The 16,995-nt window shown below is 51.8% G+C and overlaps 1 protein-coding gene across 1 annotated transcript in view; it reads left to right on the forward strand.

The window, feature by feature from the left end:
* LOC123642167 (SH3 and multiple ankyrin repeat domains protein 3-like) overlaps window positions 1-16,995 on the forward strand; it is a 322,145-nt gene that overhangs the window by 122,619 nt on the left and 182,531 nt on the right. Inside the window, exon 10 of the mRNA XM_045557074.1 lies at window positions 14,030-14,096. Coding sequence (XP_045413030.1) covers window positions 14,030-14,096 — 67 coding nt within the window. The remainder of the gene's footprint in view (window positions 1-14,029; window positions 14,097-16,995) is intronic.

A 16,995-nucleotide genomic window follows, 5' to 3' on the forward strand; every position in this document is an offset into this window, starting at 1 on the left:
TTTGAAAGTCATTCGGAATAATTTCTCTCTATTTGTTTATGCCAGTGGCTATATATGCATTTAGGTTCATTTGTTTAATTTCATTTTTGATTTTTAATGATTGCTATTTTAATTTTTAATTTGGATTTGTAATTATATAACATGTTTGCATTATTCTAAAAGTCAAATTTATAAACCATTTTATACACAAAGAAGTCCAGCCTTCTCTCTCTCTCCTTTCCATTCTATTTTCTTCCTTTGCCATGGATAATAATTTTTAAAATATATCTTCTATTGTTTATAAAGAGTGCTTTCAAAAAATAATAATTATTTTTATAGTAGCTACTCTTTTATTAAGTGCTTGTGTGTCAGGAGGCAGTACTAATTATGCTATCTGCTTTATCTCATGTTAATTGACAAAATACCTAGGGGGTTGGGTCTGTGATGGAAAAACTGAGGCCCAGAGATGTTAAGTAACATGACCAAAACCACACAGTGAGAAAACTTGAATCTGGGACTCAAAGCCTTATGTCGTAGTCTCTGCAGCTCTGGAAACTGCCGGTTACCAAGTTTTGGTGGGTTGCTCTTGTTTAAGGAACCTGGAGGACACAATGTTAAACGGAGTAAGTCAGGCATGAACACCACATGATCTCACGTGTCTGAGGAATCTTAAAAAGTTGAACTCACAGAAGCAGAGAGTAGAACAGTGGCTGCGAGGGGCTGGGGGTGGGAAGATGTGGTCAAAGGATACAAAATTTCAGTGTGACAGGAGGGGTGAGTTCAAGAGGTCTGCTCCGCATGGTGACTACAGTTTATAACAATGTATTGTGCACTTGAAAATCACTGAGACAGATTTATTTATTTATTTATTTTTTGAGACAGAGTCTCACTCTGTTGCCCCGGCTAGAGTGCTGTGGCGTCAGCCTAGCTCACAGCAATCTCAGACTCCTGGGCTCAAGCGATCCTCCTGCCTCAGCCTCCCGAGTAGCTGGGACTACAGGCGCATACCACCATGCCCGGCTAATTTTTTCTATATATTTTTAGTTGTCCAGCTACTTTCTTTCTATTTTTTTTAGTAGAGACAGGGTCTCACTCTTGCTCAGGCTGGTCTCGAACTCCTGAGCTCAAATGATCTGCCCGCCTCGGCCTCCCAAGAGACAGTAGATTTTGAGTGTTCTCACCGCACAAAATGATAAGTATGCGAGGTGATGCATATGTTAATTAGCTCAATTTAACCATCCCACAGTGTATACATATTTCAAAACACCATGTTGTACAGCATTAGCATATACCATTTTTATTTGTCAATTTAAGAAAATCAATGAAAAGATCTCCTCATACACTTTGGCACATTTTTCCCCAGTTACTCTTGGGTTGGCAGAGCCACCTGGGCTGTACCCAACATTGAAGATGAGACTAAGCGTGGGTGGTTGGTGACCTTGTGATCCTAGGACGCAATTGTACCAATAAGGTTGGCACCGATTGGCTTCTCTCCATAGAGAGGGGAAAGCTGTGACTATTCGTTAGGGACCGTCTGACTTACCTTGCTGTAGCTGATGCAGGAGCCCTGTTAGGGGAATCTGTGGGTGGCCTGTTTTGTAGCAGCTGCTTTTCTTTCCTGGGTCAAGTTCTCACAATAAAATAATTAAAAATGTGAGCTGGCTTGAGATGTTCACCTGGCGGCCTTTAACACCCAGGGGCAACCTTACTGGTGTCTCGTTTGGAGCACGCTGGGATGTTCAGCCGTCCGCGGGGCCAGAGCTGACTTGTCCTCTCCTCTTGAAGTGGCTCACTGCTCTGTGCACGGTGGCCTGTCTTGGTCACTTTCCCTCTTCTGGCCTCACTTTTCTGTTTTTTGTTTCCTAATAAAAATTAAGCATAGTGCCCCAAGGTAACGGCCTGGTGTCTCGAGCCTCTCCCCGACCCCCACTCGTATACACCTGGCCTCGGGCTCCAGGTACGGCAGACGCCGAGAAGCAGCGAGTCCGCTTACCGAGGGAGGAGAGTGTGCGTGCCGCACCCCTCGTGGGGCTCTGTGCCTCTTGGGCTCCCTGTGGTCCCGGCTCACCCTTCCCCAGGCTGCTCACACCTGGCGCTCACACCTGGCGCTCACACCTGTGAGCTTTGAGGAGAGAGACCCTGGAGTCGCATCAGCGGTTCACAAATCTCCCTTCAGACAGCAGGCAGGTGCTGCGCGCTGTGCTAGCTGTAGGGTGGGCAGGGGTACTTCTTGCTGTTTAAGTGACACAGGTGGATAATTATATCATCGTCCTCTTTCCAGTGAATCACGCTCCATTAGAATTCTGGAAATAATTTCCGAAGGCTGCTGTGCAACAGCATGAAAGGATGGCGGGGTGGCGGAGTGGCGGCGGGCGTGCGCGTCAGCGGTTGGTGTTAGGACTTGGCGCTTCTGTTCTCTACCAGCATTGGGGACACGCCGAGAGCACTTCATGCCTCTGTCCACTCTGTGGCCATGGGACGGGTCAGCAGGTGGGCACAAGGGGCCGCTCTGTGCTGGCTCCTACCCTGCCACTTCCCGGCTGTTCCCAGGTCCCCTGACCTTTCCCGAGGACAGCTCCCCTGAGTGTTCGACCCTGCACGAAACGTTATGTGGGGCCCGGGGCATCTCAACTCTGCCTCCCCCAAAGGGCAGGGCTGGCAGGAAGGTCATTTATCCCCCAGGACTCACAGGAAGGCGCAGCCTCGGTGTACAGGGCTGTGGGCCAAGCCCTGAGGAGGTGTCGGTCACCGCTCAAGCCTCTCTAAACCTTTCCTGCAGAAGACACGGGGACCTACCTAGGCGTGCGCCGCTCCCTGAAGCAGAGAGAGGTGATGCTGGCCGGTGGCAAGTGTCGCCGTAAGCGGGGGTGGCGTATGGAAACACACATCTGTGTCCCAGGATAGCCAGGGGTGTGCTCTGGAATAACAGTGGCCACGAGGACACATGTCAGGGTTTATAAAACAGGACAAGTGATGTTTCCTTGAGTGTCATTAGTCAAGTAGCCCAGAAGTCTTTAAAGCATGACCTTGATCTCACAACTGAACAAAGCCTCTTTCTGCTCCCTAAGTGCAAGCAGGCCACAAGGGGGTACCCTTTCTCATAGCCCCCCACCCCCCCGCCCCAGCAGGCAGGGGAGGGGCGGCCCTCATGTGGGGTGCGCCCTCTCTTCGCTCTTCTTACGTTAGTTGCCTTTAACTCTCTCTGGGACTCAGCGGCCACGCTCTAGTTGTCCTTGGGAGTTCGAGGACAGCTGGGGGCAGATGTCACCAGGCGGGCTGAGCAGAGACCTGCTAGTCCACTTTGCTGGGTCGCATTTGGGCCAGGGGTGGAGGGGAGAGGCACCTCCTGGTGTGGCACGTCCCTTCTGTAACTGGGAAGCGCCGGTGCTGAATCCCGCTGAACAAACGCCCGGTAGCTATTCTTGGATTATTGTCTCTCATTATCTGTCCACAGATGGCACCATGAATCATAACCGAAAGAATTAAAATGTGAGGCGCCAGGATGTAGTTGCTAGGGGATTCGGGCGAGGGGGGTGTACAGTCTGCTAACATGTGCTGGTGGATTTGGGAACAGCAGCCCAGCACACTGGAGATGAGATTCCCGGTGACAGTGAAGTGTCTCCAAGGGACCAAGTTCTGTCTTTAAAAGAAGACATCAGTGTTGTGGTCAGTAACATCAGGACCCGAGAATGACCTGTCACACGAGTAAGCAATACCCAGGAATCATGCAAAAGGTCATTGCCAGCCAATACAGAGCCATTGGCTTAACCCACAAAGTGCGTTACTGAGATTAAGGAATCGGGAGCCGAGATGCGGTGCGTGGTGAATGAGGGCATTTCAAACACGGTGGCCCCTGTAACCCAGAGGATTCCTGATGTTCACAGTTAAGGACTTTTAACAACTGAATTTCCTTCCTTTTCATGTGTATTTTCAGCCTCTCGTGTTTGCTTACGAGGTGGTTGTATTTTCAAAATGCCCTTGTGTGTTGGCTTGGAGTTTGCAGCTTTCCCCTGTGTTTCCATGGGTGCTCCCTCACAGCAGGAGAGGTGTGGGGGGGTGGCCTTCCTCCAGCCCCTGCCTGGGGGGAACACCAGGCTGCCGGGAAGCCTGGGAGTTGCTCATGCACCTGGTGGCAGGTGGATTGTGCCTAAAATGGCGACCAAGAGAGTCGGGGAGGATGGGCGCTGCAGTGGTGTGGCACGCTGTCAGATGCTTGTGCCTGTGGCTCGGCGAGCCCCCAAGCCTGATGTCAGGCAGGGGGCTGTGGGATGCCGCTGAGTGCGTTGTGCCTTCTCTGGGCTTCTAGAAAAAGGTGCTGCACAGCCAGTGTCATTGGAAGGGGTCCTGTTCACCTGCTCGAAGAGCCCAGCAGCCCCAGGCAGGTCCTTCGCTACCGTGCCGTTCTGTGTGCTATGCCGTTGTAAATATGCTAAATCAAAAAGCGGATTAATTTAAGAGCAGTAAACATTCATGTCGCTGCTCTGATGATAACGCCCTGGGGCCAGCCGCTCTCCGTAATGACGAGTGGAAGCATCACCTGAATAATTAGGAGATTGCTTGGTGAAGGCTGAGCAGCACTTTCCGAGTGGGAATGAAAAGAACTGCTCTGGTTAAAACGCAAACATGCAGAGCCGGCCCGGCAGGTCCCCGGTGCAGCATCCTCCGTGCACGATTCCTTATCCTGGGAAGGGCTGCCGTTTTAGGGTGTGCTTCCGCGTGAAGTCTGGGGCACGTTTTGGAGCCAACATCTAAACTCAGAATCATCTCTTTTAGCCCCCAGATCCCAAAGTGGGAACTTGGAGTCTTTGGTTTATATTTTTAGTGGTTTTAAATTATTTACAAGGATCTTAAAAACCCATGTAGGAAAACTGCTCCCTCTTCCTTGCCATAACTTTTCCTCCCTTCAGGCCCTCCCCCCTCTTCTGTTTTCTTCTTTCTGCTAAACTTTACCTGCTGGTCACAAGGAACTTAAATCATTGTCCCCAGGCTGTTCCTAATAAAGTAAAACGTCTTTTGATTTTTTTTATTATTCCTGAAGGTATTGAAATGCAATTTTATGTTATTTAGTCGTGTTGAATTTAATTCACATACCTCCCATCCGTTTTAGCAGATAGACTCTCCTGGGTGTTCGGTACGTTTCCTGAGTGGTTCAAGTTAATAATAGGGTCTGTCATTTAGGATGAAGGAAGGAAGAGAAGGAAGACAAATCTCTTTACATAATAAGTTTCTTCTGTAGCACTGGGATTAATTATAAGTTTGAAGTCTTTCTTTTATGAAGGACGTGACCTTGGCTGGATGTATTTATAAACACGCCAGGAGGTGGCGAGAGGATGGGGAGGGGAAGGGCTTTTGTTTCCTTTTCCTTTTCTTCGCTGGAGAAATGAGGAAGAAAATACCTGAATCGAGAACTTGGCTTGGACATCTGCAGGTCAGTTCCCCGAGACTCTGATAGGACAAGACCACAGAACGGAAGAAAAAAGGCGGTTTCCACTGGTGATTTTTGCTTCTGTGGGGAAGACAACTTGGGTTCATATCTCAGAAGTCGTTGCCCAACGTGACACCTGAGTGATTTTAGTGGAATTGCTGGTTTGGTTTCACGGAGGAGCTGACCAGATAAAATCCCACATGAACACACAGCTAGTTCACGTTTCCTTTTTTTATATAGTTGTGTGTTATCACACAAGCGTGGTTTTAGCTTGTATAATTGGCGAAACTTCCTTCACATCACTGAATGAAGTAAAATGTTTTCTGTGTGCGTAAGATACGCTGGTGTTACTGCCGTCTTCATAAACGGACCGCTTCAGCTGCCGTTCTCGCTCTTGTCATTTGGGGTAGGAAGTGGCGTTTCTGAGTAAACGACAGTGGCTGTCGGGGTCTCACGCCCCGCGGCCCCGGGGACGCTGCAGGTGTACTCACCAGCCTGCTGGCGGCTTCACTGAGGTCCGTATCTGCAGTTCTTGGTCCAAGTCTTAGAATCATTGCTGTTTCCAGCTTCTGGGAAAATTGAAATTTATTTTATTTTAGTGATTACAATGATGAGATTTAAAAAAAAAGGAAATGGAAGCAGATGAAACTTAAAACCATCTACTCAACACACACCAGAGTAGTCAAAATTAAGAAGATGGACAACGTCAAACGTCAGTGAGGATGTGGAGCGGCTGGAACTCTCGTACGTCGCCGGTGGGAGCGCTAAACAGAACCCCGCTTGGGAGAGAAGGCAGTTTCTTACAGAGCTTCATATGCACGACTCTACTCACCCTGCTAGTCCACAGCCAGGGGGTTAGGGCAAAAATACACAGCCACAAAAGCGCTTGTACGAGAATGTTCAAAGCTGGTTATTCTTTGTAGCCCCAAGTGGGAGGCAACCCAGGTGTCAGGTGAATGGCAGGTGGTGGTGCAGCCACACAGCGCGTCACTGCTGAGGGACAGAGAAACCACTGATGCCCACGGCAGCACGAGCGACTCTCAGAAACACAGTGTTCAGCCACAGAAGCCAGACACGCAAGAGTATGTGACACGTGATTCCATCGTATGTGACGCGCAGCCAACGTGTGACTAATCTGTGGTGAGGGAGGTCAGGTCATCCGTGGCCCCTAGTTCTTGGGGGTTGGTGGTGACGTGGTCATGTGTGTTCATCAAGACTCACCAAATTGTCCCTTTAATGCCTGTGCATTTCACTCTGTGGACATTTACCCAGATTAACACAACACAGGAAATTAGGGGAAAGAGGCATTTGGGGACCTGTGAGTATTGGAGGATGTCTGGGAATGAGTGCTGATCTCCTGGTCGTGACACCGTGTGTAGGGGGACGCCCTGCATTTGCGGATGCCGAGGTGTTCAGAGAGGGAGGCACCACTGTGGGCAGCAAAAGCCAACTTAGGTGCTCAAGTGTGTGTGGGCACTGTGCCACGCCTAGCAGCACGGGAACAACTGTGCCATCCAGTTGAGAAGGTGCTGATTTTCTTGCTCTATTCTTCCAGCTTTTGGGGGTTGTGTGGAAATTTTTCTCAGCAAAATCTAGGGGGTGGGAGAAGCAGATTTCTGTTTCTGCGTTTCTGTCTGTGACCATCGTGTGCAGGTGCCTTCCTCTCCCTGCCGCCTGGGAACCGAGCAAGGGAGGGGAGAGATTTTCAAGCCGTCGTGTAGGCCCCACACGCTCCCAGCCTGGGTGTTTGTTGGGGACTGTAAGTGTTCACTAGGCCGGCAAAGACATTCCCCACACTTGGGTAAGCAAGTTGTTATGGGCTACGTCGGGTCCCCCTAAATTCATATAGTGAGGCTCTAACCCCCGGCATCCCAGATTATGACTGTATTTGGAGACAGGGTCTTTGAAGAGATAATTAAGGTAAGATGAGGCCGTTAGTGTGGGCCCTAATCAGATATGACTGACGTCCTTATAAAAAGAGGAGATCAGGACACAGCCATGCACAGAGGGACGACCACGTGAGGACCCCGGGAGAAGGTGGCCGTCTGCAAGCCAAGGACAGAGGCCTCAGAAGGAACCAACCCAGAGACACCTTGATCTTAGACTTCCAGCCTCCAGGACCGTGAGATAAATTTCTGTTGTTTAAGCCACGCTGCCTGCGGTGCTCTGTGACAGTGACCTCAGCAAACTGATACAGGGTGTGCGATAGTCTCAGCTGTCATTTCTTTCTTTGGTTACCATCCGGCAGAAAATGGTACTCAGTTTTTGCTTCTGAATCAAATCTCATTATTAATCTCCCTCTTGCCTTTTATTGAGCAGGAAGGGTGTGCTTAAACCGAGGTGCTGGAGAATTTCCTGTGGTTAGAGCCACACGAGGCCATGTATACGACACCTGCCTTTCTAGGCTCTGGAGTGGAATGAGCAAGGTCTACCTTGAGGGAAGGTGGAAAACCAACTTACTTGAACTTGCGAAGCCTGTTTTCTAACCTGCAGGACAAGAGTTGTAGCAGCTCCACTCTCCAGGGTGCCGTGAGGACTGAGCCTGACGCCACCGTGCTAAGATGCGTGCCTGCATGCACATGCTGGGTGAACCTGAGCAATTACCATTATCATCGGCTCCATCACTCTCCGCATTCTCGCAGCCTGGTAGAAGCCAGTCTAGGAACACCTGTAATCCCCAGCAATCTCAGCTTCGCACAACAGAGTAGTCACCCTCGTTCTGCCCCACCAGGCAGGAGGACCTTCGGGCCAAGTAGAAAATCTCCCCTTGCCCTGTGGGTTCACGGCTTTCAGCCTCCGGCTCCCACTGGAGCCACTGCCTTGCAGACTGTTTCTCTGCAAACACTGAAGAACTTTCTATTAAGATTTCTGGGAGCAAATGGTGTCCTTCAGCAAAGCCATTGCTATTTCAAAGGAGAAATTTACATTTTATTAGCAAATCCATCTGGGAAAGGGAGGATGTTTTGGGTCCACATGAAATAATTACTTCTCATTCTTTTATGTTTTTGTTAAACTTTTATGCAGAATGTTTTTTGAGGTGTTTTATTCCCTTGACTGCCATAAATATTTCACAGGACAGAGAACTGGATGATACTGCCCAGAGGTCTCTTCTACCTAAGAGGGTAGGCACAGAGCTGGCGGGTTTTCATCCGGTCGATGTTCGCACGTCTCTGCTGGAAGCCCAGCCGCTAAAATGCAGGTGGATGGGCCGGATCGTAGTGTGACTTGGCCTGTTGATTGGGTCAGAAACTTCTAAATGCCGAAGATGGTTTTTCTCCTCAAATACGATCTCCCAGCGCCAACTGCTAGTTCAGCATCCCCTTGTAATTAAGGAGTAACCTTGGTGCTGACACCAGCATCCCTGGGAGGTAGCCTGCCAGTGTCGGTGAGTCTTAACTGGACAGCATGTGTCGTGTAGACTCTGGAGCCCGGGTTCAAGTCCCAGATTGCCGTGTGCCCTTTGAGACTTCCACGTGATCCCAAGTCCAAAAGGACAAGGTCGACCAAACACCTGCCGATCCTGGCGTAACGTGTTCATGCCGCAGTGATGCAGTTTGAAACTGCAGTGGGATGGACAGTGTAGCCCCTCCCGTCCATTGGTGGAGTCTGCTTGCCCCACACCTGCAGTCTGGTCATGTGCTTCGCCAGTAGGTTTTGCCAGAGGTGGTGGTGGTTGCACGAGGTCCAGGTGACCAGACGGGCCGCTTGGATCTTTGCAGCTTCAGATGTCTATGTGGAGCACGAACCTGGGGCCACTGTGTTGAGAGGCCAGTCTGGTCCCTGGAGGGTGGGAGGATGGGTGGAAGAAAACACTTGAGCCCCAGCCGACAGCCAGACCCTCGTGGAGACTGTCATGCCCTGGGACCCTCCACTGAGATGCAGTCACAGGAGTGCGCCTAGAGCATGATCCTCAGGATCACACGTCACTTAGTTTCGGGTGGTGTTTGTGCAGTGATACGTGTTTGATAGCTGTGCTAGCAGACTGAGCTCACTTTGATTCCTGGTCTATTAGATTTTATCATGAAGCTGTATTGTTGTATCCGATGTGTTTTGATAAAACATTTATCAAAACTGAGATCCGATCCTTCAACTATCAAGATAATTAGATAGATTTCCTCTTTTTTCTCTGTTATGTGTTGAGTTATACTGATTGATTTTCTTGTTCCTGAAACAGGCTCACCTAGGCATTGATACTGTCTCCTTTAGAAACAGATCTCTGCATTCCATTTGCTGATATCAAATGATACTGTTTTAAGCCATTAACCAATATTAATTATTTAAATTCTCACGGTAGTCATAGAAGATCACACATGTATTATTACCCTCGGTTACAGAGGAGGAGATGCAGGTACAGAGGGGGCATTTGTTGTCTGTGATCCCCATGGCTCCAGCCACCACACGGTGCTGCCGGAGTGAGGGCCGACCATTGCTCAGGGGTGCCTGTCACTCCTCAGCCATGGGAGGGTGCAGGGTCCTGGACCTGCTTGGCTTTCTGTGGGCCTGGGGGACATTTGATCCCCAGCCTCTAGGTACCAGCAAGTGGAGGCCTTGCCTGGAGCAGTCTTGATTCAATGCTGGGGCCCCCTTTCCCTGGGGGAGGCCCACAGTGTCACCCGGCACAGAAGCACCCACAGGGCAGACTCCCAAGCCCTGGCTGCTTCCTCTGGCTCAGGGCCCAGCCCTCAGCACCCCTGAGTCAGCAGTCCCTGGAGGTGTGGGTGGTTGCTTGTGTCACCGAAGGGGTCTCTGTCTAGTCAGCCCCCCCGGGGTTGGTGTAAAGTCCAGGAGCAAACCAAGGGCCTTCGGGTAACACATATGGATTTGCCAAGGCTCCTGTCCCAACTCGCGATTCTGGCAGAGCCCCAGGGAGCTGTTCTCTCCAGAACCTGTGGAGGAGTCCACAGCCTCTCCAGAGCCCCGACGTTAGCCTGGAGCTGGGCAGAGACTCCCGTGGAGTTTGTCTGGTGGAGATCGACCTCTGATTTCACTGAGCCCAGTCTCCCACCCTGCCATGGCTGGAGGATGCTCAAACATCAGACACCCTTCCCAGCCTCCTGGGGCTGTGGGTATCGGTCACTTCCTGAGCTGCCCAGGGGTCTGAAGCAAGATGCCATATCTCCAGAAGGAAACGAGACATGGGGACACAGGGAGCCCTCAGTTTCCCTCGCTGGCTCTTCAAGGAGCCACTTTACATATGGCGAAGAGGTGTCAGGACCACAGAGCCGCCTGTGCTGCATAGCTGTCCGTTTGGGAAGCACATTTTGTTTTGGAAAGAGAAGGATGCTTCATTCTGGGCAGGGGAAGCGTTTCCTCTGTACCTGGCGGCAGCTCCCGGGAGGTTGTTCAGGAGAGAGGAGGGGAGAGGCGGCTGCTTCCCTGCTCTGACTCTCAGCGTGGGCAGAGCAGGTCGCACTGTGGGCATCACGGCAAGGCAGCAGCGTCCCCGGGGTCCTAACCACCCTCCCCAGAGCCAGGGAAACTGAGAGAAGTGTCCGAAGCGACAGCGCAGCTCCCGGGCCTTCTTACTGCTGCAGAAAGTTCACCTGCGCCGCCACGCCCCTGAGCTGAGCCGGAAGGTGCAGGTCTGTGGGCACCGGCTCTGGCCCCAGCATCAGCTCGGGTGACAGGTGGGATGGGACGGACGTTGTCTTAGTGCTCAGGCTGCTGCAGCAAAATACCGTACACTGAGTGGCTTATAAACCACAGACATTCCCCGTCACGGTTCTGGAGACTGAGAGTCAAGACCAGGCGGCAGCAGATCCGATGTCTGGGGAGGGTCCGATCCCTATTCAGCCGTCTTCCCTCTGAGTTCTCACATCGCAGAAGGGACAAGTATCTCTGGAGCCTCTTTGATAAGGACACTGACCCCATTCATGAGGACTCCGCCCTGGTGACCTAATCAACTCCCAAAGGTCCTCCCTTGCACTGGGGCGTAGGTTTCGACATGGGAATTTTGGAGGGACACAGACGTTCAGACTGCAGGGAAGCCCACATGACGCCTGGGCTCAGGTGTAGTTGTCGCCTGATCCAGCACGCAAGCTCACACCTGCAAACTGAGACGTGCTTCAGGGCGGGCCAGACTCAGTGCCAGGTGCTGTGGGGTGTGGCACGTCCTGGTGCTCAGTTAATGGTATGTCGGTAGGCGCATGGTGGGTGGGTGACTTGAGCCCACAGAGGTGTCATCCAGAGTCATCTAGGAAGCCGTCTTGTCTTGGAAAGGGCTGCCTGATGTATACAGGCGGCGTCAAATCTCGATCTGCAGAGAGCTTCAGCGGGGACCAACCAGATGGTCCCTGATCCTCCTCCCCTGCCTGCCATCCAGGTGCTTGTCCCTCCAGATTTTTCCCAGGTCCCCACGGGGGTCTGCTTGGCCCTGGCCTGCCTCACACCCTCTCCTCCGTCTGTGCCAGAGCCGTACCTGTGCGCCGGGCTGCTCCTCACATCCCATGTTGGTCTGTATGCTCCTCAGAGGCTGGGACACAGCACTTATGCCCCACACTCCCTGCAAGACCCGAGTAGACAGCTCCACCTGCTGCACCCACACAGCCCCCCAACCTCTCAGGTGCCTCTGCACAGCTGGGCCCCTGAGTGCGTCCAGCACAGGCCTTTGGCACAAGACTCAGGTCGTTGTCGGGCTCCTGCAGGTATGGTGCCCTGATCCTCCTCGCTGCTTGTTCCTTGAGGAGTTTGTTCCTGGGTGTGTGGGGTACACCCACCTCGGGCACTGAGCAAGGGCAAGATGCCCCCCAGGCCTCCAGGTCTCCCTGACAGGGCGGGTGCAGGCACTGGGTGCACAGAGGAGCTGTCTCATTCAGTGTAGGTGAGGGGATGGGAGGGCGCGCCAGACACAGGGGGCAGGCTAGGGATTTGGGGTGTGCTTCTGGAATGGGTCTTCACCTACTCCGTGTTGAACGTGGGGGTGGGAGGAAGACTGAAACCAAGGTGGTCCCGATAATCTTTGAGCTGCCTTCAGGGACATTTTTTCCCTCTTGAAGACCAGCTCCTACCCTCAGCCTAATGGCTCCATCACCTTCTCCTGTCACATCCAGCAGTCCGACAGTTGTCCCTCATCTTGTCCCGTCTCCATCCCTGTCAGCTGGAACTGGCTGTGTTCCTGCTTGTGATCCGGTGACACTCCAGCCACACCCTCGGTGCTTGTGTTTTGCAGCAGGGGAAGGCTTTCTCATCCTTTCCCATATGGACAGTCTGAGAAATTTCCAAATCTTCAAGTTCCGGTTCCTTTTTGCTTAATAATTGTTTCTTCAATTCATCTCTTTGCTTTTGTGTTTTACCATAAGCAGTCAGGAAGAGCCAGCTGCTCCCTCAACACTTTGCTTAGAAATCTCCTTGGCTAAGTATCCAATTTTATCACTCACAAGGGTCTACCTTCCACAAAATGCTAGAACAGAATTCAGCCAAATTCTTTGTCACTTTATACCAGGGATCACTGTTGCTCCAGTTTCCAGTAGAATGTTTCTCCTTCCATCTGCGATCTCACCAGAATCGCTGTAACATTCCATTTCCAGCATGCACCTCAGAACGCGTCCAGCCTCTGCTAGTTCACCACCCAAGTCCAAGGCCGTTTCTACACTGTTTGATATTTGGGACAGCAGCACCCCACTCCCGGTACTGAAACATCTATTGGTCAGCAATTGATTGTAAGGAACCAGCTCACATGAGTGTGGGCTGGCAAGTCTGGAATCTGCGGGGCAGACTGAAAACCCAGGCAGGAGCTGATGCTGCAGTCTTGAGGACATGTTTCTTCTTCCACAGGAAACCTTAGTTTTTGCTCATGAGGCCTCCAGCTGATTGGATAATTCCACATTATCATTTGACGTCAACTCGTTGTAATATGTGTGTGTTCCTCCAGACTGGCATCAGAATGCCTGGCTCTTTTGGGGGGGCCTGCATTTGGCTCTGAGACCAAGATCTTCGCCTCTGGGGCATGTGAGCCTTGCCCATGTGGTCTCTGGTTCTGGCCTCCCTTTGGGGCCTCCAGGGGCACCTGGCTTCATCTGCCTGGCTGTTTCCGCATGTCAAGGATCGTGAGGCTTTAGGTAACAGGTCTGTAGGGCCTGAGTTAGGATAATTTTCTGTAGGTGTTGGTTTTGATGCCACCCACTTGGCTGTGCATCTGTGGGAGGAATTGTTTCCACTGAACTGAAATTTGATGAAGAGTTTTAAATGTTTTTTGAGGTTTCCCCTCTCTCCGTTTGTGGGGACTGGCTCGTATCTAATCAGAAAAGTGGGACTCCTAGGTGGTGTGAGACTCAACCAGTTGAGCCCTGTGGGAATGTAGGTCATAGCTGATGGGGGGTTTCCAAGTTCTGGCTTTGCTGAATTCACCGCCACTGTATAGGTAATTTCCTCCCTATGCCTTCTGGATAGAGGCACCCACCCTAGCGTGGTGATAATCTTACCATCGTAAAATGACCAGGGGCTTTGCAACAAGCAAGAGTGGCGTTTGGCCAAGTGAGAAGCTGAGAGTCAGCAGATGTGCACCGGCCTTTTCAAGAGCTATGATTGGGCTCCTTGTGGTGTGAGGCCTTCAGTGATGTAAAAGTATATTAAAAAAATCATTGTTCTGCCGGTGACATTTAATGTAATATGATTTCTGCTTCGCAGGTGGCAATCATCGCAGGCAACTTCGAACTGGCAGAATACATCAAGAACCACAAGGAGACGGACGTCGGTGAGTAGGCTTGCTGATTAGCCACGGACGATTTCGGTTGGCTGAGGAGACGGTCACCAGCTTTTCAAAATTCTCCTAAGATTGGTTCAGAGCCTGCTTTTAGCAGAACTTAACAGAGAGCGTTTTCCATCTCAGTCTTATGTTTTTTCAGCTTATAGTAGGGACGGGGCTAAGGAAGACCTTGGAAATCAGGCCGTTTGACATGTGCAGGCTGCTTCTCTAAATGCTGTTCTAATCTCCTCCGACAGGCCCCATTTCAGGGTCTTTCCACACTAAGATCATTGACTTAGTGATGTGGGGAGAGGAACAGGAAATGTTTAATTTATGCTAAGGGTTGGCTCTGGGTTTCTCTCTCTGATTCATGTATCCGATTTTTGCCAAATCTTGATAAAAACTGATAGGTGCCATTATACGTTTGTCCAGACTGGTAGAACGTACAAGCCCGAGAGTGAGCCCCGAAGTGCACGGTGGACTTGGAGTGACGAGGGGGGGGGTCCCTGGTTGCAGCAGCTGCCCCGGTGCGGGGCGTTGGTGCTGGAGGCTGTGCGTGTGGGGGCAGGAAGTGCACACGGGCAGGCTCTGCTCCTTCTGCTCAATTTTACTGTGAACTTAAAACTACTCTAAAAATGTCTTTTTTACAAAATCTGAAAAGAAAAGAAATGAGGCAGGGGAACTTACTAAGCATCAAGCGGTGGATGTAGGCATTGCTCTTTGACTGAGGAATCGTTTATTTGCAGCAGGTTTAGATGTGTTCCTTGGAAGAGCCTGTAACACACACGCTTCCATCTAGGCGAGAGCTGGCGACTAGGCGAGGAGGGAGAGAGCCAGCCGCATCCTCTCCCTGCCCCTCTGGTCGCCTCCACCTCCCCCTCGGTTGTGCTGACGACCACTCCCCTTTCTAGTACCTCTTGTGCCAACCAGGAGGGCAGTTTCTGGGGCTCGTCCTCCCTCCCGCCGCCCTGCCGTGGGCTGGGCCCAGTCCTGCACCTTGGACGAGCCCGCCGGCCTGTGTCCTCCAGCCCCGGGCTTCCACAGGACCTGCAGCGGGGAGCAGTCCCGTTGGACCAGCAGCGGTGAGCTTGCGGAGATGGCGCCATCCCATCCACAGGGTCCGGGGGGGCCTCCCGGGTGCCTTGAGAAGCAGCCACATGGCATCTGCCTCTTACTGCCTGTATGCCCCACCCTGTTTTTGGCGTTGGGGGCAAGCGAAACCACGTGTTTGGCTGTCACGTCTCCACTGTGTCGAATGTGTGCCTCGCATCCAGCCTGGCTGGCACCCGCCCTGCTTAAAAAATCACACAGGTCACAGGGCCAGATGCTTCGCTTGCACCATCGACCGCCCGAGCTGAGCACTGAGGCCTCCGAGAGGCTGGGCCCGATGCTGACACGCCATCCCTCCTGTGAGCCAGGGCAAATCACTTAATTGCTCTGAGATCCAGGGTGGCACCACGCTGCATTAGCACCTCCATGAGCGCATTAGCGAGATTGATGAGTTAAAGCCTGCAAAGTCATTTAGAAAATGAACTGAGCTCTCGGAATGCAAGAGGCTGTCTTCCTCCCTCCTCCCTAATACCTGAGAGCAGGGTGCTAGCTTTGGCCTGAGGTTTGTGGTGACGGGAACGGGACTGTCTTAAGCAGAGACGCACACTAGAGAAGGGAGAGGACTGAGCCTCAGGGCAGGTCCTACCCGGCTGCAGGGAGGCGTCCCTGGACGGAGAGCCCCTTCCGCCCCACAGAGGTGTCTGCAGTGGTTAGAGCTCTGGGCTGCCCTCAGGATGCTGGTAAAGTGCCCACCTTGACTGGGATCTGTACAGCAAGGAGGGAGGCGTGAGGTGTCGTCTCTATCCTACTCTCTGGGTGTAGCCGAGAGAGATTTGGGGCTGCTACCCCACGCCCCTAAGCCACGCCCTTCAGAGTCACAGCCCCGCCACCTGCCATGGGTATAGGGACCAGACACTGAACTCCCCAACTCAAAAGCAGGACACCTCACCTTCCCTTGAAGCCCTGAGTTGATTTTAAAACCCAGCCTGGGGAGATGTATTGTCTTTTCAGTTCTGAGATATGATTATTATCTTCCCTGTGATGCAAGCACCTCTTCACAAACGAAAATTGTTTTATTATTACAACAAAAGTAATATCCACTTTGGGGGGTGAATACATTTTAATTACCACTCGCCCATTCTGAGCAATTGTGTATTTAAATTATAAGCAGCATCCCTATTAAGAGAAGGGCACCTACAGCAGGCTCTTGTGGCTGCCGTACCTCATGGTGCTGGGATTGGGGTTTGAGGTCTCCTGGACGTTTGCAAACCGCTCCGGTCTGCAGTGAAGACGTAGGGCTGGCGTCTGTGACCAGTGATGCAGGAAGCCCATGTCCGCTGGTACCGGGTTTGGGGCCTCCCCAGGGCCCCAGTGGAAGGGAAAGAAAATCTGCTCTTCCCCACGAGGTTTCTTCTGCATCTCCACAGAAGGGGGGGAAAAAAGAACTCTTCTATTATCTAAGTTATCTAAGGCTTTGTGATCATGAACTAGCAAACTGGTGTCAGTGCAAACTGTGCTTTCTGAATCTACTTCGCTGACTATTTCCCAGAAAGAGAGAGAGAGATTAAGGGCGTGAAGGCCGAGAGTGCCCTGCGGACCCAGACACCTCTCGGTGTGTCGATTGATCGAAGCATAGTGAGTCATCGTAAGGTCCTGATTCGGCTAAACCCCTTGGTTTGAACCCACTTGACTCTTCCTGACCCTGTGGCCACTCCCACTTTGCATCTCCCCTCTTTACTGGGGGGGCCGGGTGTTGAATGTGTGGTGGGCACGGTCCCCCAGCTCGTGCGTTTGCCTGCCTGGGTCGAGGTAGCTCCTGTGTGCAAGTCTGTGCCCGTTGTCTAAGGAAGCTACCCTA

Source organism: Lemur catta, chromosome 7, assembly GCF_020740605.2.
Source record: "Lemur catta isolate mLemCat1 chromosome 7, mLemCat1.pri, whole genome shotgun sequence".
Taxonomy (NCBI): Eukaryota; Metazoa; Chordata; class Mammalia; order Primates; family Lemuridae; genus Lemur; species Lemur catta.